General features: G+C 30.4%; 1 protein-coding gene across 1 annotated transcript; it reads left to right on the plus strand.

The window, feature by feature from the left end:
- On the plus strand, window positions 1-25564 carry LOC139510737 (putative leucine-rich repeat-containing protein DDB_G0290503). The gene is made up of 7 exons (XM_071297262.1): window positions 1-40; window positions 18799-19821; window positions 21508-22227; window positions 23368-23592; window positions 24167-24321; window positions 24770-25178; window positions 25482-25564. Exons 1-7 carry the CDS (start codon window positions 1-3, stop codon window positions 25562-25564), a joined length of 2655 nt encoding a protein of 884 aa, XP_071153363.1.

Below are 25564 nucleotides of genomic sequence, written 5' to 3' on the forward strand. Positions count from 1 at the left end.
ATGGCGATCAGACCTATGATTATCCAGGATTTCCTCTTTGGTAAGTGTCGTGAGGGTATATGTTGGGTTTCCAAGAGAATTGCCAATACCTAATTCGTTTTATTCAATAGTCCGTTTCTATGAATGTTGGCGTTTGTTGTTGCTACAGGTCATAGGTTCTATAATAGAGAAATAAACAGGTGTACGCACATCAATATATAATTATTTTTATTATCATTTACAACAATTATCCATATCTCGACATATACAGCATATACAAAACAAATGTATGTAAACAGCATTTAACGTTGGTTTGTATTTTTTTCCATCACTTGTATATAAAATACTCTCAGGATGCAGCATAGAAGCAAAATCACCAAAACAGTTTATCAATTTTTCTTACTGTCTCTTGCGTTCTCCGTAAATATCTTCGTAAAAGGTTTTCCAAAATATTTGTTTGTCTGCTTCCTTTCTTATCATACAGTCATTATAATACAGAAATTAAAAGTTATTCTAATCGTTTTCATGTTGCCGTTACATGTTCTTGTTAATCAAATTAGAATCCAGTTTTCTGATTCATTTTCCAGACTTTAAAACACTTTGAGTCTTATGCAGCTGTGGTATGGAATAAAACAAATCATGAACGCCTGCAAAGACTCCTAGATGAGAAGAATACACCTTTAATATGTGCACTTGGGCACGCATACTTCTCAAATGTCCATCTTGAATATAATTGTCTGCATTGTGTTCGCTCAAGTAGAGGACTGAAGGTAGGACAATTGACATCGTTTCCTTTATGGAATTAACTTACAATGTTCTTGAATATAAAAACTTTATGATAATATATCTTCCACACAGACATTTTTATAAGCAAGTTCAGTTATTGTTAATGATGTTGTTATCTATATCAATCAAAAATGACCAATAGGAACATTTTGACCTTTAATAGGGAGTAAAAAAAAACAAGTTTTAAATTAAAATGTGTAAAAATAAAAATAAGGCATTTGACATTTCTTTCATACTATTGACAGACCTAAAGTATTAATTGATTGGTTGTTATTTCTTTCAATTGACCTATAGAAAAATATTGACTTTGAATATAGAACGGTGCTAAATTATTCATAAATGTATAAGACATTTTTCATAAACTTTATTTTTCAATATATTTTTTATTTTGACCATATATTTTGATAGCTGCATTCCAGAAGTTTGATTTATTTCTAGCGAATATCTTACCACATTCATGGGTATGTTCAAAAACTTGAATGATTACAGTTATTACATATAATTTAATAAAATGATTATATTCTTTTAATTAGATTGATACTGTGAGAGTTGAATTATTTAAAATTGCCAAAAGAAAAAAGGTATTTTTAGGGAAATGAATACATGTATATCCGAATAATTTAATTTTGGATGTAACGCGTCTTCTGATTGGCTGACGTCGTTTTGTTTACCAGCCCATAGACATAATTTTGTCATGTGACCGTGACGTCATCAACGTTTTTTCATGATTTACTCCGGTTTGAAAGGGAATTCAGAATTAAATAATAAGAAATGACTGTAATATTTTTTCTGCCTATTCGAAATAACATTAAAAATGTGGTGCACACTGTAAACAACCCGCTACGCGCGTTATTTAGTGTACACCATATTTTTGAATTTATTTCGTCATATACAGAAAAATATTACAGTCATTCCTTAAATAATTGGTAAGTCTATTTACACTATGTCAGCATCTAAGTTGTCCAGTTAGTAACTTACAGAGGTTTTATACAATCAGCTATCAACATAGGACTGTGTTTACATTGAAATTAAACAAAACAGATGAGCGGAAGTTTCATCTCCTTATTCCAGAAGGTTTAAAATGATTTCGTTATTCTGTAACCTTGCAATTTTATTTTATATAAAAAGATATGTGTGTAGAAGTATATCTGATATACTTCTACACACATATCTTGTTATGTAAGCTAATATGAAAATATTTATACCTTGAGATTCAAATACTTAAAACCATTAATCGTTTTATAATTTGCAGTTAAACCATGTTTAATGTTTAACAGTAGTAGCTTATAAACCCACTCCCATATTCCAGGAGAAATACAAATGGGAGAATATTTTATATTTATTAGATTTTAAGACACATTGAATTAATAATTATTTTAGTTTTCGAAACATCTGCTGTCTCCCAAAATGACATTCTTAATTGAAATCAAGGTAAATATATAATACAAATGGGAGAATATTTTAAATTAATTAGATTTTAAGACACATTGAATTAATAATTATTTTAGTTTTCTAAACATCTGCTGTCTCCCAAAATAACATTCTAAATTGAATTCAAGGTAAATCTGTAATTAGTTAATACTTCAGTTTCATTATGTATATCGTTTATACTCATTTGATAAAATTTACTGTTTGCATAGCATAAATTGTTCTAAATAATAAGGATCTTCTTATCCCAAGCATAAAAACATAGCCGTATTTTACACAACCTTTTTCAACTTCTGATCTTCAGTGCTGTACAACTTTGTACTTTTTTCACTTTCGATCTTTTATATCTGTGCGTCATTGGTGAGTCTTGTGTCGACGAGGCGCGTTTTTGGCGTATTGAATTTTAAATCTGATGCATTTTGTTATCTATTAATCATGTGTTTCTTTGTCTAATACGTTCTCATATTTATTTGTATTGTAGTCCTGTAATATTATGTTGTCATTTCAATGTTATATTTAACATTGCCATAAAAGTGCGAGGTTTGGCATGCCACAAAACCAGGTTCAACCCACCATGTTTATCTTTAAAAATGTCCTGTACCAAGTCAGGAAAATGGACATTGTTATATTATAGTTCGTTTCTGTGTGTGTAACATTTTAATGTTGTGTTTCCGTTGTGTTGTTTGTTTTCTCTTATATTTGAGTGTGAATTTACATTACTATAAGACGTGTCACGGTACTTTTCTATCCCAAATTCATGTATTTGGTTTTGATGTTATATTTGTTATTCTCATCGGATTTTGTCTAATACTTAGTCCGTTTCTGTGTATGTTACATTTTAATGTTGTGTCGTTGTTCTCCTTTTATATTTAATACGTTTCCCTCAGTTTTAGTTTGTTACCCCATTTTTGGTTTTTTGTCCATAGATTCACGAGTTTTGAACAGCGGTATACTACTGTTGCCTTTATTTAAATATAGAAATAGATTAAATTCACTACTATTTATTTTCATCAATAGAATTTCGAAATATGTCATCTGTGTAAAACTAAATTGTCAATTTCAGGGGCAATACTCTAAAAACTATCATAGCTCCTTATTATTTATTATTAAAATCAACCGTATAGGTAAATGACCAGTATATCTTGTCATAAGTGCGAAAAACAAAATTGTGTTATGTTGTTTTTGAGTTAAAACTGTGAAATAGACTAATTGCTGGGGAGTATAACAATATTACAACTTTATATTTCTATTATATTGTTCATATTAATGAATAATGTTTAATATAACATTAAAATGACAACATTACATGACCGGATTACAATACAAATGAATTGGAGAAAATATAGGACAGAGAGACACACGAATAATAGCTAACAAAAGGTATCAGGTTTGAAATTTAATATCCCAGAAGTGCGTCTCGTCCACACAAGACTAACCAGTGACGCTCAGATGAAAAAAGTTCGAAAGCCAAAACAAGTACAAATTTGAAGAGCACTGAAGACCAAAAGTTCCATAAAGATGTAACCAATACGGCTAATGTTTTCTGCCTTGGATAAGAACATCCTTATTATTTGGAATACATGTAGTTCATTCTTTTTGCAAATAGTAAATTTTATAAAATGACTATGTAATAGATACACATGATAAACCGAAGTGGTGACTAACAACAGAATAAAAACGGATGAATAACATAAAACAACTTAAACCAGCTCATCAACGCACTTGGTGACGTCACAATTGAATTTCTAAATAAGATTTCTCCAAAATAAGATAGAATTAGGATAGAATTCAAGATTAGATTTATAAGACTTTTAAAACATTTATTAATTAACTATGAAAATTACAATACTTATTAATATCAAATTGTGGTTGTAATTAGATAATTAATTATATTATCTAGCAATGTCGATGTTTCTTCCAAATCAAACTGTAAACCAAATATTCGTATAAATTTCGTTGATCCAAAATAAAATCTAATAAATGAACTGGATGATTAATTATATTGACCATAACACACGTATACAACAGAAAATAATAATACTTACAACTACAAACGTTAAGACATTTGACAAAATTCGATGAGAATAACAAATATAACATAAAAACTAAATACATGAATTTGGGATGGAAAGGTACCGTCTCACGTCTTATAGCAATGCGAATTCTCAATCAGCAAAACCGTCACAATCGGGAATAAGTCACGTTCGGTAATTAAAAGATCAAACGACGTAATGACAAACCACAATGTAATACGTGGTAAGAATGTCCTTACTTAGTTTGGACAAAGACACATCGTATGGATCAACCAATTCGTGATGGTGTCCGTAAAATTTAAGGAATGTCATTTTTTATCTGTCCACCTCATGACTTTGTTGAAGCAGTTTCTGCGTTAGGAGCACAGTCCTGTATATGAAGTCCGTATAGTGTGAACATGCTCGAGAATAACGTATCAATTGAGATATGTAAAATATTGCATCTATCCTTAGTCTTTTCAATCAATCCCAACGCTTGACTAAAAATGTCGTCCTTCCATATTGACATCTGCATACAAGAAGCCTGATGCATTGTTTTATGAATAAGAATGCACAAAATGATCAACCTTGACCTGCGGATCGATATAAGCACATTGATTTAACGGGAATACACAAAACAGCAACTGATATTTGTAAAATCTACTTAATTGTAAAAGTTTGGACGTAGATAGCCAAAGTAAGGTTACTAGTGGGTGTTCATGTAAAAAAAAAAACATTCGTATAATACTATTTATAAATTTTCTATCCGCTCTTGTTCATTTAATAATATTAACAGATATTGGGTTTAGCATTAGGTGCGAGTTAGTTATACACCCCGGGATACGAAAGAGACACATATCCCTCTGTGTATAACAATAACAGATTACCCCGGGATCTGGAATGTAGTTGTAAAAGATGGAAAAAAATGAGTGGAATTTCTTATTTCTTTACTTTTGTTTTGGGGTTAGACAGAGCCCTATAAAAATATAATTTTCTGCTAAAATCTTATGTGTAAGGCATTGTATGTTCTTTTTTGTTTTGAATCATTGTTTTTCGATCTTCAATCGACTCCCTTTTATAGTATTGTATATTCTTACTTTTTTTTTTATAAAAAGATAACATATACAATTTTTTTTAAATTGGGTATGAAGAAATACAAAGTTGTATGCATATCCATATATGTTTATTAACATTGTCAGGAATTATTAAAAATAATAAAAATATTGATACAGTGCATTTATATACAAAATTGTAGTAGATAAAAGTAAAAGTTTGTTTCTATTCTGTTTGTTGCACCATCACCAAAACAATGTGTACATTGGATTATTTATTCTTTCTCTTCAATTCATTATAAATGTCTTCATTCCTTGATAAAAGTCCTCCAACATTAGTAAGCTATTTCGTGCTATCATATCTCATCATTCTATCATCATGTACTAGACATTGAAAATAAGTCTTATCGTCTATATCTTGCCAATAAATGTTCTAGTTAATAATTTCAGAATACAAAATTCTGATTCATTTTTCTGAAGTATTCAAAATACTTTCATCTTGGATGCAACTGTGTCAGCCAGCAAAATATCATTATTGCCTACAAACTGACATCCATGATACGGACAGTACATGTCTACTTCATGCATGCTTCTCAAATGTCCATTCTGGATATGATTCGTTGTTTTGTTGTGTTCACGCAAGTTGAGGACTGAAGGTAAGACAATCGACATCGCTATTTGCTTTTGAATGAGCTTACAATATTCTTGAAATGAAGAACATAGTATGATAACTTATTAAGCAAACAGATCTTATATGGGCAAGTTCGGTGGGGATTGATAATGTTTCAACCAATAACAGCAATAGCAATTGTTTGACCCTTAATAAGGATTGGTCAGAAAGAGTCATAAATAGATTGAAATTTGGAAAAATAAAATAAAAATAATTGACATTTCAATTCCTGTTTTGACAGAGCTTAAGTGATAATTATGATGTTGTCCTTTTGTTCAAATGACCTATAGAGCAATGTTGATAGTGCATGGTGTCAATCATTCCATTGGGTATAGACAAGGACTATTAGTTTCATGAATATTTAAAGACAGACACATATATTATATCTTCATTAAAGTTTGGTGTTATCCTTTGTTGTATTTAAATGGTTCTATATTTTTCTAATCCTTCCTTACGTATCGAAATTATAAGAACAGTAGAAAACAGAATATATTTTAAAAACAAAACTCAGAAAATGAATTGACATTTCTTCTTAAAAAACTTTCGGCGCAAACAAATCATATTCGGAAAACAATATTTGCTTATATTGTGTTAATTTGCTAAATATTATTTTTGTAATGTTTTGATCATTAGTTTTTCTTACTCATAGTTTTTTATCAAAGTAATTATAAAAAAGAAGATGTGTTATGATTAGACAACTATCCACAAAAGACCAAAATGACACAGACATGAACAACTATAGGTCACCGTACGGCCTTCAACAAGGAGCAAAGCCCATACCGCATAGTCAGCTATAAAAGGCCCCGATAAGACAATGTAAAACAATTCAAACGAGAGAACTAACGGCCTTATTTATAAAAAATAAAATGAACGAGAAACAAATATGTAACACATAAACAAACGACAACCACTGAATTACAGGCTCCAGACTTGGGACAGGGACATACATAAATAATGTGGCGGGGTTAAACATGTTCGCGAGACCCCAACCCTCCCCTAACCTGGGAGAGTGGTATAACAGTACAACATAAGAGTTAATATTTAATTAACCTATTTGTATAAGTATTTTCATCATAAGATAGTTATTGTTTTGTCTTAACCGGAACAAAATTGGTACTAAGTAATTTAAAATTTGCAGCCCAAATTAATACACAATACCTGTTCCCCTGTAAAATCATGTTCGAGCATGAAACTATTACGGGGGTGGATTTTAAGTATGAGCATTATTTTCAACACCAAAAAATGCATTCGGTAAAAAATATATAACAAATAAGAGAAAATTCTCACAAAGTCTAAATGCCGAGGATTTAAACAACCCTTTGTCATCATAGGGCCTTCATCAGTAAGCAACATTCATACCATAACGTGAGCTATACACGGCCATTATATCTAGTTTTCATGAATTCGTTGAAAGATTTAGAGTACAGTAATACTACATCTCTTATAATCGAGCTTACATTAGTGTTTGACATAACTCTTGTTTTTTTGTTGATAAAGGAAAGAAAGGAATATGTGCTTTATTGTACAGATAAATTCAATGATGATGGATTTTTGTCTCAAACCATGTTCTGTAATCTTTGTATAAAAGTTTTAATATTGGGTTGATCTTGGATGAATTTGATGGACTTATATCCGGTTGGAGGGGATTAACAACATGTTTCTTCATATATGTGCTTCACAGATAAAAAGGTCGCCAACGTCAAGTATAAGACAATTCAAACGAGAAAGTTAACAGTATGGTTTATGTACAAGTCAGTGAACGAAAAACAAATATGGTATTAAGCAACAAACTACAACCACTTAATTACACGCGCCTGACCCGTGGCATGCATATATGTGTTATTACTTGACTGTGGTTTTTTTGTTGCTCGGTCGTTAGTTTTCTTTGTTTTGTTTTGTATGCAGTTGTTTATCATTTTGTCCTCTCTTTTGTTCGCTATAGCGTTGTTTGTTTTTTTTTACTTTTTAGTTGCATGGTTTTTTTGTTGCTTTTTCTCTTTTATTAAAAGCACTTAGCCCTTTTTGGGAAGTAAATTCTCACTGGGGATCTAGTTTTGCTTTTTAAAAAACATTCAATCACCAAGTGGTAAAAGCCAATGCAAGAAAGGTTTTTTGAACTCCAGATTGACAGTTGCAGGTGAACTATATTTGTAAGTGAGTCAATTTGTTTTGCTTCAAAAATGGTGCGATAAGTAAAAAATGAAAACAAGACAGATATCACATTGGTTCAATAACAAAGCTGCTTTGACAATTTCACCAGTATTGAAAAATGTAATTGAAAAACTATTGAATTTATCTATGGATACGCTAAATCATAACCACTTCATCAAATATGTAAGAGCAAATATATCTAAGATTATTCATGAACTTCCGAGTTATTGATTCTGAAATTTCTGAAATTGAAACAGGCTGTATTTCTACCATTCTTAAGTAGTATTGTTTATAATGATTCGATCTTGTTTCATTTTTAAAAAAAATTTGCAAACTAATTTCAAGTTTTATTCATATGGTATACCTTGTTTTTTTTCTTACGTTGTTAAAATACTGTATTATATGCATGTTAAAACTGCCGTCTTTGCTAATTTTATAAATTATAGGACGTTTTATTTATTTTTAAAACAACACCATTCGTGTAATAGTTTTAAACTGTTATTAATATATAGTAATCACATTAATTAAAAACGGAGTGGTTTTTGATAAATTTAAGGGATTAAAATGTTTATGTATCTCATCTGCTTACATTGTACATGAAAACAACGAAAATCTGCCGTTTTCTTTATAATATACTTGACTTATTTGGGAAAAAAGTTAATGTTTGCATCGATTTTTTTCTGTTTCGGTTAAATTAGTTTTCATCGTTTTAGTCGTAAGTCAATACAGATGTTGCCACAATTTAAAGACACATGTTTATCTGAATAAATTGTATATTGAACTCTTAAAGTGTTCTTAGATTGTTGTTTCGTTGATATACATTTAAAATATATATTTAAACACAAAAAATATAGTGTTCATAGCAATCTGACTTTATAATTAGTTACAGAATACATTGTCATCAAGGAACAGCATCTGTGATAATACTAGAACCATTATTATGTTTTATTAAATGTCAAAAAAGAGATATTAATTTCATTTTTTTATTGTTAATATTTCTTTACGTATATGCAGCTGGAAATGATAGCCAATCCATAAATATATGAATGAATAAATCAACACGAAATGATACCTCAGGCCAATACCATTTGGAATAAAAATAAATATGTCTAGCATTTAACAGAACTATGGAATGAACAAGACAATGTTTATAACACAACAGCCCACTAATTAAGAAAACAAATGTCAATTATACAGTTATAAATTCATAGTTTGTTTGTATAGTGATTTTGTGGTTTACATGTTGTAATATGCTGTTAAACTATTTATCTATGTATTTGAATGTCATTAGTGTTGAGAAAAACAGACAACGCCATAGCTAAAAAAAAAAGACAAAAACACTAACAATAATACAAGCGTTATAGTAAGCATAGCGGCTTATTTTAAAGTATGCACCACATAATGTCATTTTTTATAAAATTTCGAATGAACAGAACTAATATTAAAGTATGTCCTTATGATTCAATTCTAAATTCAATTTTAAGTAGTAAATGAAGGAAGATTTAACGTTGACTAAAATGTCTTATTTGCTTGTTGCATGACAGAAAGATTCACTTCAAGATTTACACTTAATATGTTTTCTGTACTGTTGATATCTAGGTGTGATGCCAAAAAAAATGTAGTACAGTCGGTTTCATCGATATTGGTCGAACCAACATATAGCGTATTTACCTGACGATATCTGGATATGGGTATTTAGTCGGATCTTAACATGTAATTGTGATTTATTTACAAACCAGTATTGATAAAAATAAATAAAAAATTTCGAAATGTTCAAGACTTATTTCAATCTGTATTTGGGTAAATTGATACAAGCATACGATCTGTATTGCGTATTACACTTAGCAAATAGTTTTTATATATCATAATTTTGTGTAAAAACTAAAATTTTGAGCTATGGAAATCAAGTAGCTGAGCATTTTTTTTAGTAAGTTTTAAAACAATTCAAAGAAATATTCTTAACTGTGGGTTAGCATTTATAATCGTCACTATCCTATAGATTGACATATTTTGGTTATATTTATAACTTAGAATCTTCATTGACGGTGGAGCACGAATGCGCAGTTAATTATTTTTATTGATGTGTCATGTGTATGCAAGCGTGACATTCCTTTGAATTATGTTTCCATTTTTTAAAAAAGGCAATCAAATCTTTTTGAGTACTGTCTCCCTTGAACAGGTTCATAATTTTATATTTAAGTATAGTTATTTGATTTATTTTTAAATAATTACAAAATTGATGAATTCAATAGATTTCAGTTTTGTTATTTGTGTGTTAAAGACATTGATGTATAAATATAATTTCATAAATTTGAAACTTTTAAAATCATTACTTAGCAATACAAAGGACTGTTCATCATTTTAAATGTTATTCAGTTATACACATGCAAGACTTTTTCACAAGACAGTGTGTGTAGTGAGACACTGTAATGAAATATACATGGTCAGTGCAATGCCTCAGACAAAACAGAATACTGTATAAATATAATATGAGGTAAAACATTCAGGTGATCAAAAAGCGTAAAATAGATAGACAGATATGGAACGCCACATCTGCCTTATGATAACAATAACCATAGAAGTAGGGTAGAGATATATCATGAAGCAAATGCTCCATACTATAACGACATTTGCCTATAATACTGTGTTGATTTGCTATATCACTAAGATAAATGTATATACTGTAAAGACACTTTGATACAAAATAGAGTTATCTTTTCATACTATTTCTTCTTTCATACTATGAAGACATCTTGATATATAACATTAAGCAACTTGTTTATACTATTTTGTAATCTCAGGATAGTATAACAATAAATTTGTATACTATACAATCATCTCGATATATCATAGAACAATTTCATTATACTGTTATGTCATATAACTATCATATAAAGACATATTTCTATATCAAGCTAACAATTTGTATATCAGGAGGTGTCATCTATATACCAGTACACTGTTTGATTACACCATAAGACCATGGAATTATACCATAAGACCATTTCACCATACCATAAGACAATTTCAACATACCATAAAACAATTTCACCATACCATAAGACAATTTCACCATACCATAAGACAATTTCACCATACAGGCTAATGCCGCTACAAGACAGTACTCACACCCGCAAAGTGGAAAGGGATTAATATAAGTTGCAAAACTTGTTTTCCAATCCACTCTGAATAAATATGTTTAAACTTATTTCACCATACCATAAGACCATTTCATCATACCATAAGACAAATCCATAAATAGGGGGAAAATTCCATCGCGAAATTTCATCATACCATAAAACCATTTCATCATACAACAAGACCATTTCATCATACCATAAGACAAATCTGTAAATAGGGAGGAAAATTCTATTCCGAAATTTCATCATACCATAAGATTGGTACCCACTAAAATAAACACTAAACTAGATAGTATACAAGCCTTAAACAAAAACATGGCCAATATTCTTTTCGTCAAATTTTGATTTTAATGAAAGCAACCTGTTTTTTTAGATAGTTTACTCTAAGCACAGGTTGACAGGTTGAAAAATCTGTAACCTGTGTCCCGTACCAACTTTCGTCCATACCAATTAAAATTAACTGTATTCTTGAATTTTATTATTAACTAAAAGCTGAAATCCAGATCGGCAGATGTTTGAAATGACATTATTGTTTAAATAATGATCTGTAAAATGAAGTTAACAAATCAATGCTGAAAGTTGATCAATCTTTACTTTACTATCTACATTTTACGAATTTATTTAGCGTTTAACAAAGACATGTTAAGGTCAAGGGGAAAAGGGGGGATGCACTTTAATACTCAAATCATATGGGTGTCGCTACTTTTTTCGTATAATTAAGATTTAAAAATGTATAACAATCCAAAATTTGCGTATGTGAAAGTGTAACCTTTTCCATTTTGTTTTGGTTTCATCTCGTATGTTAAAAAATGACTACCAAAGTGTCAGAGAGGGAATATTTGTAGACAGAAATACAGTCATAAGCACCAACACTTTCGGCTTTGCAAAAAAATTCCGGGCTCTGTTTTTAGCAAGTAAGAGGAACTTAATATACTTCCGGAAAATGTGTCCTTTTCGAATAGCACGTTCTATAACCTAGTATATATCAAGTGCCCCCCCACCCCCTTTCTGAAAGCAGTTATGTTTTGATTTTTTATTATTTGAGAAAAAAGTGTTCATCTCTTATTTACGTACCAAAACCAAACGGTAATCCTCGTACCAATATCAGACCGGTACGATACTATGGGGTGAATATAAAGTGCAAAAAGACAGGGTGCTTTCATGATAATTAAAATTTGTCGGCAAGATTTTTTTTAGAGAGTATCAATATGTGTGTGTCGCCTATCGTGACCGTAAAAAGTTTTTCTTCGCTGCCTTTTTTATGATTACAATCGATGTTGCTACTGAATATCGTTGGTGGATTTTCGCCACTATTTATAGATTTGTCTTATGGTAAGAAGAAAATGGTATTGTGGTATGATGAAATGGTCTTATAGTATGATGAATTGGTCTTATGGTATGATGAAATGGTCTGACGGTATGGTGAAATGATCTTATGGTATGATGATATGATCTTATGATCTTATGGTATGATAAATTCGTCTTATGGTATGATGAAATGGTCTTATGATATGATGAAATTTCGCGCTGGAATTTTACCCCTATTTATAGTTTTCTCTTATGGTATGATGACATGTTCTTATAGTATGATGAAATGGCCTTATGGCATGATGAAATGGTCTTATGGTATGATAAAATGGTCTTATAGTGTAATCAAATAGTGTACTGGTATATCGATGACACGTCCTGATATAATTTTAATGTAAATGTTAACTATTGAGAAACTGATAGGTGCCCTTACTATAGTTGAAAAAAAAACACTTGATATTCATGTGTTGATATAAAAATAAAGTGGAGCCAACCCTCCAAAAGAGACTTACTGACAAATTAAGGTGGTATGGGTGTCTTCCTCCATCTTGGATTGTAAAAAACAGAGAATCAAAGGTCCAGATTTTCCATCAAGTTAAAAAAATTTGATGCAGGAATGCAGATGTTTAATGTACATTTTCATTTAAAAGTACCAATTTATAAGAATATAACTTATAAATATTGATATTTTTGCAAATGTTAATTATTTTTGGTCGTTTTTTTTTTTTTTTTTTTTTAATTGGCATTTTAAAGGGGAGGTAACTCTAAAAAAAAGTGCATTTTCTGAAGGATTCTGTATGGAATTTTCCTATTTTATATTTTAGCCGTAAAAAACGTACGGTGACCCTATCTTTTCTTTTGATATTCTCAAAGCAGTGTCTGAAAGCTTTTTTTTCCTTAAGTATTTAACAATTCTATCATTTTGTTTAGTTTCTAATCACAAAATGGTGTTTTTTCCTGTATAATCCATACAAAATGTGTCATTTTGTCCCGTCCTGTAGCTTGAGAAAATGCGCGGTGACCTATCATTTTTATTATATTTTTCAACATGTATCAATAGATACAACGTTTTGGCAAAGTATGAACAAATTCTATCATTTTTATTTTAGACTCCCATACCACCTTAAACAGATAATATTAACTATATATAAAAAGAAGGTGTGGTATGATTACCAATGAGACAACTCTCCACATGAGACCAAAATGACACAGATATTGAGACCAAAATGACACAGATATTTTAAAACAACTATAGGTCACCGTACGGCCTTCAACAATGATGTCCATACCGACTAGTCATAGGTCACCGTAAGATTTTCAAAAATGAGCAAACCACATAGTCTGCATACCAATAGACGCCAACACTGTCGTTGCACCTTGTTTCACGACTTCTGTAATTTCACACGATAAATAGATATAAGAAGGTGTGATATGAGTGTCAATGACACAACTCTCTATCCAAGTCACAATTTGTTTGAGTTAACCATTAAAGGTCAGTGTACAGTCTTCAACAAGGAGTTTGAAAAATACTTTACTTGACAATGATGATCTGTTACATGGTGTTTAATTTAAAAGAGTGTATGTAGTAATGTTGAACGTTTACTATAACATAGAAACCAGTAAATCACCTAATTAAAAAAAAATAAAGGGCATCATTCTTGATCATTACACATATCAATCAAAAGTACACTTCCCTCGTAGATTATTGTAAATGCCTTTATGCTGAGATTGCAGTTTTCTATGCAGAAATTTGCAACGAAAGTATATTCTTTGATGCAAAATAACAGAAGTATTGATATGTATGCTGTACCCTTTCTGATTGTCCATATGACAAAATAGAAAAAGTAAAGTTGGACAACTTTTCACAATTTTACTTTTGATTTAACGTTAGCAAGAGCCAAATTACCATTTCGGTTTTTGCCAGGATTGTATGTGGTAAGTTTTTGTATGTTTGTGTTTCATTGAGAACCATGATTGTTTATATTTTATATTGACTTCTTTTTATAATCTGTCATATATTAACTTTTTCCTCAAACCAAGACAAAGAAAACATCTGAAGTAAAAGTTCGATAAACATGCATATTGTAGAATTTATCAAATAAAGTCATACAAGACAAACTTAGAAATGAATATGAAAGGAAACAAGACGTATCTTAAAAATAAAGTATAAAGAAAAAATACATATTTATGTATCGTTTATTATTATTTACATCCATTATTAATATCTCGAAATATTGTTAGAAAAAATTGGTAGTAAACAAATGAACCAGTTTGTTCGTATATGTTTTTGTTAAATATTTACAGTCTAAACTGCAAGTGTTTAAGTTGCAGTAGTACACCATCACAACATCAAAACAACATGATGTTGTGTATTCTGCTTTCTATTGCTTGTACAATGAATGTCTTCTTTATGTACAAAGTTCCCAAACAATTACTACGTTTTACTGCTGTCTGCCTCATTATACTAAAATTATGATACAGAAATTAAAAGCATAGTTTTATGTTGTAGTGAAATGTTCTAGTAAATAGATTTAGATTACAGGTTCCTGAAGTATTCAAAATACTTTCCGCCTTGATGCACCGCTGATATCAAAAGAAACGTAAATCTCTATGGACTGTATATTCATATGATTACTATCACATAAGGAGATTCATGATATATGTCAACGAGACGGCAATCCAGAAACCTAGCAACATAAACCAGCACTACACTTACTTACATATAAATCGTGAATACACATAGATCTGTTCTGTGTTTCTGTGATATTTCAACCAAATGAAGAGTTAGATCAATTATTACTGCATTAATCGCCTGAACGACATCAATGTCTTTATAACCAAACTTCCTCCAAAGGATAAAAAAGCAAACTTGGAGAAGTTCAAAATTTATCAAAGCCCATTCCGCATAGTCAGCTATTAAAGACCTAGAAAAGACAAACGAGAAAAAGTAACGGCCAAAATTATGACCAAAATAATGAACGAAAAAATAAAATATAAGATACAGCGACAAATAACACCCACTCAATTACATGCTCCTTGCTGGAGTCAGGCACACATAGAATGTGGCGGAGTCAAACTTATTAGAGGGTGTCAACCTTCGCCCAGCCTTGGACAATGGTTTGGTTTAACCGTAAAAAAATAGGAACAAACTATAAGAATCAGTTGAAAAGGATTAATACAAGTAGAAATACATCTAACAAAAACATAGAGTGGACATGGACGGATACTTATATACTCCCAAATATTTCAAATAGACGTCAAAATGTAACAGTCATCCTTTATACTTTAATTCTAAATTTTTTTTAAGGAGCATATCATGCAAAAAAGTTGATAAAATTTATATTACTAGCTTTCTGCATAACAGAAAGACACATGTCAAGATAAACATATCTCTATACCAAAGCATTTTGGTTTGTTGAGAAATAAAGGTATAAATATTTTAAGAATTGTGCTGTGTTGTTGGTTTTAATTTGTAATGCCACCAAAACATAGAACATGCGATGTTTATGTAAAAATCATATCAAAAAACAAAAGATTCACTTAATTTGACAGCCGTAAAACATCTATCGTGTGCGTGTCAATATTTATACCATATTTAAAATAAATGTGTTATAAAAGACATCTATTGGATGTGTTAATGTGAACTGGTTTCATAAGTGAACAAACAGGATATTAAAACTTACATGATTAAGTTCCGATGATGATACAATGACATGTAATAAGATATTTAATGCTAAATAAACTGGATAGGAAACCTGTGTTCATGCCATTATGTAGTATCATTTCATTCCATACAAAGATGAATTATGCACATTTAGTAAAGTTCCAAATTATCAAAAATTAATTGGAGTAACAATTGTGGTGTTTTGTCTATTTTCGGAATTTTGTATCCACTCTTAAGTGTTTTGCACTTCATTCTATTCCACTAAACTATTGATAGATATTTAGAGTGGATTTGGTCTTACAAAAACACAAAATTGAATGACTGTCAACAATGCAAAATCTTTCATGTTAGTAATTGAAGTCAAGATGATTTTGAAAACTTATAAATCACTTTTATGAGAAAAACTCTCCATCCATGTCATAATTTGTAAATAGTAAACATTTATAGGTAAAAGCACGCCCTTTAACATGATGCCTTGTCTCACACTGAACAGCAAAATATTAAAGGACCCAAAATGTCTTTACTATTGTATTTGGGTTACATAGAGCCGTATCAACAGGTTACTTATTTATCTTATGTGTAAGGTATTGTATGTTCTTTTTTTATTTTGAACCCTGGGTTTGTCGATCCTCAATTGACTCCGTTTGATAGTCTTCTATATTCTAAGAAATAATATTTATATAGTTTAGAATTGAATATGAAGGTAACACAAAAATGTACGCATATCAATATGTTTTTATTATTATGTACAGCAATTATCAAAACCTCGAAATGGCATCCACAATTACTATTCTTGTTCTGCTTACTTGCTCAACATTCAATCATCGTGTAACAGAAATTAAAATAAATGTTCTGGTGAACAGTTTCCTGATTCATTTTCCTGATCTATTCAAAATACTTTCATTTTAGTTGCAACTGTGACAGCCAGCACAACATCATTATCGTCTGCAAACTGGCCTCCACGATACCGACAGTACATCGTCAGAATGTGCACTTCATGCATACTTCTCAAATGTCCATCTTGGATATAATTATCTGTGTTCTGTTCTCTCAAGTTGAGAACTAAAGGTAAAACAATTGACATCGCTTTCTGCTTTTGAATGAGCGGAAGATTTTTTTGAAGTGAAGAAAATAGTATGATGATTTATTTTCCAAAACAGATCTTTTATAAGCAAATTCGGTGCGGGTTGATGATGTTGTCTATTTCAACCAATAACAACACTGTAAAATTTGAACTTTTAATAAGGAGTAGTCAGATTTAATTGGAAAAAAGCATAATAATTGACATTTCAATTCCTCTTTTGAAAGAGCTTAGGTGCTAATGGTGTTGTTGTCCCTTTGTTCAATTCACCTATTGAACACTTTTGAAATTGGCAAGGACTATTTATATATTCATTTATTTTTATATTGAATATCAGTCGCTAGCTGCATGACAGCCACATATCTACTATTAATGTAGCAGTTTTATTTTTGTTTAACCTTCATTGCATTTACATAGTTTTATATTGGCTAGTCTTTCTTAGCGTATCAAAATAATTAGAACAATAGAACAAGTAACAATTTGGAAAAAATTACACAGAAAATTATTTGACTTTTATTCTTAAAACGTTCTTGGCGAAAACAAATATGTAGGTTAACAATGTTTGCTGATTTTGTAGTAAATTCGCAAAACGTTATTTTAGAAATGTTGTGATATTTTTATTAAATTATATCAGAACAGTGTATATATTTAAAATGGTCAAAAGACACAAAAGACCAAATTTAAGAAGACATTAAAAAGTTAAATAACAGAATTAACATGAGGAGTATAAAGGAGTAGGTTAACTAACTAGTGAAAACTTCCCCATCCTAAACAATGTTTCTATTGTGACTTAATAGTTGTATGTGATGTATGAAGCATGAAAACACATGAAATTTACAAATAAATCCAAACATTTTCATTTTGGGGTAAATAATGAAAAAATCATTAAAAAAGCGCTGATTTTTGGAAAATAATTTTGATTTCTTAAATATTCAATTTCGATGATAAGAAGTTAGTTGAAATTAACACAAACTAACATATCTTAGAATCAGACTCAATTTTTGGACTTATTAGGGAATTAACCTAATTTTTGGGAGAAAAGTTGGAAAAATCATAAAAAAAATCACAGATTTCTGGATAGTATCCTTATTTTCTTAATTATTGACTACTATGAATTCCTTTCAAGTGAACTTCCGGTGCAATGGCGGCGCCCACGATTTTAACATGCTAGAGCAAATTCAATTTAATTGTAGCCTGAAACCCTCAATATAAAGCTACAAAGTAACAGAATTCAACAAAACAAAAGTATGAATATAGAAATTTAACAAAAATCTAAATTGAACGTTTGAAATGCCATCAATTGGAAAAGACAGCCCAAATCCCCATACTACGACGGACACGAGGTCAAAAACAGGGTCAACAACAATTAAACACACAATAGGATCAATCAAGCAACATTCGAACTAAAAAATGAGAATATTTATCTATGGAGACGAGCCCTTTTAATTCGTTACTTCAAAGTTCTTGGAAGTCATGAAAAATCGAAAGTTGAATGAAATGACTTTGACCAGAAATCGCAACTGATAGAAATTGCTGATGATAAACATGCATTCACAAATAAAATCCCAAAGAAAGAACTATTCAAATCAGCAGTGTCGATTACATTGGATAAACAGAAACTCTTTGTGATCACTATTTACTATACAACCAAAAAAGCCACTATCCAGGGTCAGGGGACAAGTGAATGGTTACAATCTGAATTTAAAGTCATAAATGACACAATAAATAAAATCAAAGAGATTAAACAGAAAGGGAACCTCCCTTGTGATGTAGATAACATTTTTAGTGAATTAAAATTTAAGAAGAATGAACTAATTGATATAGAATCTCCAGAAGACCTGGAACCAATAGCCGAACGTGTACATGCCGATAAAGTTATAGATGATATTGAAAAGATACATGTACCTTCAGAAAATGAAACACAAAATGAAACATTCAAACCAAATACATCTGTCCTAAACAACCAAGAGGGATATGATCAAGATAAGATGAAGATACTTGAATCTGAACTTGAAAAGATTAGGTCCGAACAAACTCGCCACAAAGAGGAGATAACTCAAATGAAAACAACAATACATGACCTAGAAATTGAACTTGTGAAACAAGACACTGAATTACAAGCAGTACAAAATCTATTTACTAACTTGCAAACTAATTTAAACAAGATAGAAAATATGAATGAACAAATTGACAAAGAAAAATCATTAAAAATAAAAAAGAATGAGGATAGATTGAAAGAAATGGCAAATAAGAGAAATCAAGAAATCCAACAAGTTGTCAAAATGAAACAAAACATAACAGAATTGCAACATACAATTGAAAAAGAAGTAGAAAAACGTGTAGATGAGAGAAATCAAGAAATCCAACGAGTTATCAAAATTGAACAAAACATAAAAGAATTGCAACATACAATTGAAAAAGAAGCAGAAGAACACGTAGAAGACCAAACCTACCATGCAGAGACGAAAACCAAAAATACAAAAGTACATGTAGAAAGTGCTGTAGACAATAATTCCACACCAACTGAAAGAATATCTGAAAAGAAAAACAGTGAAAAAAATGAGCCTGAGAGAAGCATTAACCCTTTCCCTTTCATGCATTTTAGACCTTTACTTATCGAAAATACATTATCGAAATTTAAATATATACAGAATTCGCATCAATGGTCATACACATGCCATGTTGGGCTCAAATGAAAGATAATTGGTAAATTATTTCAAAAAATTAAGTTTGACGATAATTCGTCATTTTTTTGGTCACGTGGTATATTTTCAAAAGTCACGTGACTGTTGGAGAAAAAGTGAAAAAATACGAAATCCTTGGGCAAAAAGTCGTGCAGAGACATATTGATGGGCTAATAGGGTCAGGTTTTGATAAAAACACAATGCCTCGAGTCTGTTGAAGCCATATAAGTTATCATAGTGGTATAAATAGACGCATAACGTGCTGTAGGCCTTGAAATATCGATGTCCGTAACATTCAAAATAATTGATTTTAGACGCTCTTTTTGTCCGATTTCAAACTTGGACCCTAGTTATTTGTCTAATTCGTTTTCAATCAATCAGCAATCTAAACTTTGTTTTTACAAGGGAAAATTCATTGAATTACCAATGCTAGCTCGATCTGGGACACCCTTGACCGAGCCCGATGGAGCAAAGGGGGTAAAAAGGGGGGTAGGCAATTTTGCACACACATTCTTTAAAAAAAAATTCGTAGGTTTCCTTTTTGAAATTGAAAGTAAAGTTAAGTTAAGTTACATTTAATATAGGAAAGTATTTTTCCAACTCCGGCAGTGAGATTCGAACTCTCAATCTTAGCGCCTTGGGATAGATCAGCGTACCCCTGCGCCACTGACATTGTAGTGAAGTTATCGAAATTTAAGTACTTAAGTCTACTACTACGAAAGAAATGAAAAAAAAAATAATATAAAGATTCTCACCCAGTTTGTTTTCTTTTTGGAATTATGTGTTCAGATGATAATTTTTTGTTGCCAAATGCATGATTTTTACGCAAATCTAGGAGAAATCCACTCTTTAAACTGTCATTTTTTCATTGAAATATACATGTTTCTTTATTCATACGAAAGTGTTTTCAACTTTAGTATACCGCAACACTTACGAAACCATGTTTTGTTACATCTATTTCAACTTTGCCAAAAAAATTCAGAATATTTTAGCGGTTTTTGTCTCTTTTCTCATAATATCTTTAAGAAATGACTTCAGATTTTTAGCGTAATTCAAGTTTGTGATTGCGCTGCTACACTAAAAATTACATTTGCAACTAGTGTACAAGTTAGAACTATTAGTTTAATACTATTCTTCAAAAGCTCACTGCACAGTTATTGAAAAAAGACATAAATCCGCTTAAAAGAGCAGTTTTCTTTGCACCTCTATTTGAGAATATCCCTCAAAATTCGAAGAAAAATAAATGGTTTTTACAGAAGAATTACACATCAGTAAGGGGCGACTTGTTTATTAAGTAATAATGATGCACATTAAATGGCATTGCTGGTTATCTGAGGATTAATTTGAGCCCTCAACCACATCTGTACGTCAGCAAATGGCGATTAAACATGTCTAAATGTCCCCAAAAAATCTTGAAATTGGTTTCACCGGTAAGCTGTACCGGTGTGAAAGGGAGAGGGTTAATAATATAAATTTTATGCCGGTGTGATAAATCCAACTTTAAGGAAGGAAAACAGCCACCACAGGGATACCTATGATTTATTGATAATAGGCTCTTCGATTATCAAAGACATTGACGGCAAAAGATTGTACAAAAATAGAAAAGTTAAAGTTATCACTCTACACGACAAAACAGTGTTTGGAGCAATTCAGTATATTAAATCGTTTAGAGATAAAGCAAAGCATATAATGTTCCAAATCGGCTCCAATGATATAGAACAGAAAAACCCGGACGAGGTTATCGAAGAAATAGAAGAACTAGTCAGAGTGACACAACGATATAACCCAGATGCAACAATCACTTTTGGTGAAATACTGCCACGTGTTTTGAGTGACAGATATTATGCTAAGTTTTTTAATGAACACCGCCTTATTTTTAATGTTCAATTGTATGAATTATGTAAAGATTTAGATTTACATTTTGTAAGGTATGATTTCATTCAGTCTGATTATTTTGTAGATGGAATACATATTAAAGGTCATGGCATTCCAATTATGGTTATGTCCATTAAAAGAGTACTCAATACACTACTAAATGTAAAGTTATGGGAAAACAATGAATATAACACAAAAACAAATCCTGTAAGAAACAATGGTATACCTAATTATCAAATGCCAAATTCAATAATAAACAGAAAACAGAGAGATCATCAAGCTTTTGAGCATAAATCTCATTTTAATAACCCTATACATGTAGGGAGTGAAAGTACTATGAATTGCAGAAATAAAATTGTAAATATGATGGAGCTCATGTTACAGGAAATGAGAACGGGTCAGTGGTAAATATGTCTGAATGTTTAGAAGAAAAATGTTTAGTTTACTGATATATTGCTTACCGGTATATGTTAATCGCCATATGTACTTTTCATATGTTCTGATTACAAACTGATTTTTTATGTCAGTGGGAAATATGTATGAATGATTAGAAGAAAAATGTAGTTTATTGATATATTGCTTACCGGTATATGTTTACCGCCATATGTACTTTTCATATGTTCTGATTACAAACTGATTTTTTTATGTCAGTGGTAAATATGTATGAATGATTAGAAAAAAAATGTAGTTTATTGATATATTGCTTACCGGTATATGTTTACTGCCATTTGTACTTTTCATATGTTCTGGTTACAAACTGATTTTTTATATATAGAACTCAAAGACTAATTGGAGGTGTAAAATAAAATTCAAAAGAAAAGCTTTTTTATTTTTATTTTTTAAGTTCTTTTTTATATGTTCAAAGTGTGACTAGAAATAAAAGAAAATTATATAACAACTAGGTTATTGCATTGATATATAATACATCAAATTGTCTTTTGTATTGATTTTATATAATTAGTAAATACTAGTATATATGCTAGGGCTTAAAATATTAATTTTTCTGAATTTAAAGAATAGAGTTACCTTCCATAGACCATACACAAGGTAACATCATTTGAACTTTATATTGTGAATATTGAGGTTTTCAGGTTTACAACAAAATAAGAAAAATTTATATGCTCAAATGTCAAATTGTTATAAAAATCTATCTATATCCTCATGGAATGTTCACGGCCTTAGAGACAAACTTAAAGATGAATTGTTTATTGAGAATTTAAAAGGTGACATAAACATACTTTTAGAAACCTGGAAGGGAGAATCTAAGGAATTTAAATTGGAAGGCCATTGTATTATCTCTAAGTCCCGTAAAAAAAAAGAAAAAAAACAAGAAGGTATAGTGGGGGCATTATTGTTACTATTAAAAAGCCATACTTTAAAGGCATTACATATTTGAAAGAATCAAAAACCTCGCCAAATAGACTATGGCTTAAGTTGAATAAGAACTTTTTGGGATTTGTACATGATATTTATCTATGTGCTCTTTATATACCCCCCTTTTGATCATCTCACTATGATAATGACTTAGATTTTTTAGAAAATGAGATATCTACTTTCTCAATGAATGGACAGATTGTGTTAATTGGAGATCTAAATGCTCGAACTGGCCAAAGAGCTGACTTTATTGTAAATGATTCTGATCACATCAATAATTTTGATGGTTTTGATTTACTCCCTGAAAATTATATTACTGATTCAGAAATAAATATTAACAATCAAGATACTTCTGTCAATACAGTTGGTACAAAGTTATTAGACTTGTGTTTGTCTTCAAGGCTGCGCTTACTCAATGGTCGATTTTTAGGTGACTCATTGGGATATTATACATATATGTCAAGCAGTGGATTAAGTACTGTTGATTATGCTGTTGTTAGCGAGAGTCTCCTGTCCTCAGTCAAATATTTTAAAACAAACGATTTTACTTACCTATCAGATCATGTTCAAAAATATAAAACAACACGTTTAATAATTTATTGCGTCCGAAGCGCTTTTCTGGATTTACCTTCATCAAGAACGCTCAAAGCCAAACATTTGAAATCCGAAGATGTATAAGTACCGAAAATCGTTGAAGAGCTATATGTTAAAAATACCTAAAAAAAAATAGCCAAATTCATCTAAAACCAACTTTGCCTGAGGGAGTTGAAACCTTAGTTTCATAATAATTTCAAAATTTATAAACGGACAATTTTAGTAAAGTTTGTTTTATCGTGTCAATACGGAAGCACTGACTACTGAGCTGATGATACCCTCGGGGACTGATAGTCCACCAGCAGAGGTATCGACCCAGTGCTGTAAAAATCAAATTACTTTATATATGAAGTGCTCTATAAATATAGATAAAGAAATTAGCCTTGAGGAAAAAGGGTGGCACTGGATTAAATCATGTAAATGGTCAGAAAATTCTAAACTTAAACTTATTGATGCTTTATTGACTGAAAATGTAAATAATGAGATAATAGAGTTTGAAATGGTTAATTACGAGGAAAATCAGGTTGGTGTTGATGAGGCTACAGAAAAATTGACAAATATTTTAGATAATATTTCAAGCCTTTCTTTGGAAATTTAAACAAGTTTGGTCAGACAATGTTGTATATGAAACCAAGCGTCAAATAAATAAAATAGGAAACAAAATAAGGAATAATCCAAATAATAATAGTTTAAAGCAAAAGTTTTTTGAGATAAAAAAAAACTTAAAGAAAATGGTTAAACAGAAAAAGTATGAATATAAACAAAAACTTTATAATTGTTTAAGTGATTATATCAATCAAAATCCAAAAGAATATTGGAAAATTTTAAAATCTCTTAAGAATAAAACAGAAAAAGATGAAATACCAGAGGTATTAAAAGATGAAGAAGTTTGAATAAAGCATTTTCAAGATCAAGGTAAACCTTCATCTATAAATAATGCTGTTATGATAGACATTTTATCACAATTAAAGCTATTAGAAAATAATATAGATTTCAAAGCTGAAACAGATGCTCCAATATCTTGTTCAGAAGTAAATAAGGTAATCAGAGGACTAAAACTTCAAAAGTCTGCTGGACCAGATAGAATTATAAATGAAATAATTAAAACCTCAAATCAAGTAATAATTAAGTCAATTGTTAAAATATTTAATTTAATTCTAGAAACGGGTATACACCCAAAATCATGGAAGGACTCATATATAATAGCACTTCATAAGAAGGGAGACAAATCTGATCCCAATAATTACAGAGGTATATCTTTAATCAGTAATCTTCCTAAAATATTCAATGCTGTACTCAATAATAGACTAATCACAGTTGTGGATAAACAGCTGAATAACTGTCAGTTTGGCTTCAGAGAAAACCACAGAACTGCTGACAGTATTTTCATATTAAAATCTTTAATTAATAAATATATACACAAAAATAACAAAAAAATATATGCATGCTTCATTGACTTAAGAAAGGCATTTGACTCTGTATGGAGGACAGCCCTTCTGTATAAATTATGCAAAATGGGAATAGGAAAGTCTTTTTACAGGGTAATAAAACAACAATATTTAAATACAAAATCCTTTTTAAAATATCACATTTCTGACTATTTTGACATTACTAGAGGTGTGAAACAAGGGGACTCATTAAGTCCTACTTTGTTCAATATTTTTATAAATGATATCACTAAAGGTTTGGAAGATGACAACTCAAGTCCATTGGAGCTCATAAATAGTAAACTAGGCTCCCTCCTGTTTGCTGATGATCTGCTTTAA

This window comes from Mytilus edulis, chromosome 2, assembly GCF_963676685.1.
Source record: "Mytilus edulis chromosome 2, xbMytEdul2.2, whole genome shotgun sequence".
NCBI classification, from domain to species: domain Eukaryota; kingdom Metazoa; phylum Mollusca; class Bivalvia; order Mytilida; family Mytilidae; genus Mytilus; species Mytilus edulis.

Bases quoted from the DNA above. Each gene is read 5' to 3' on its own strand.
- LOC139510737 (XM_071297262.1), top strand. From the start codon at position 1: ATGGCGATCAGACCTATGATTATCCAGGATTTCCTCTTTG. The intron at 41-18,798 runs GTAAGTGTCGTG...CGCAACTGATAG, and splicing joins TATCCAGGATTTCCTCTTTG to AAATTGCTGATGATAAACAT. The intron at 25,179-25,481 runs GTATTTTCATAT...ATATCACTAAAG, and splicing joins AAACCACAGAACTGCTGACA to GTTTGGAAGATGACAACTCA.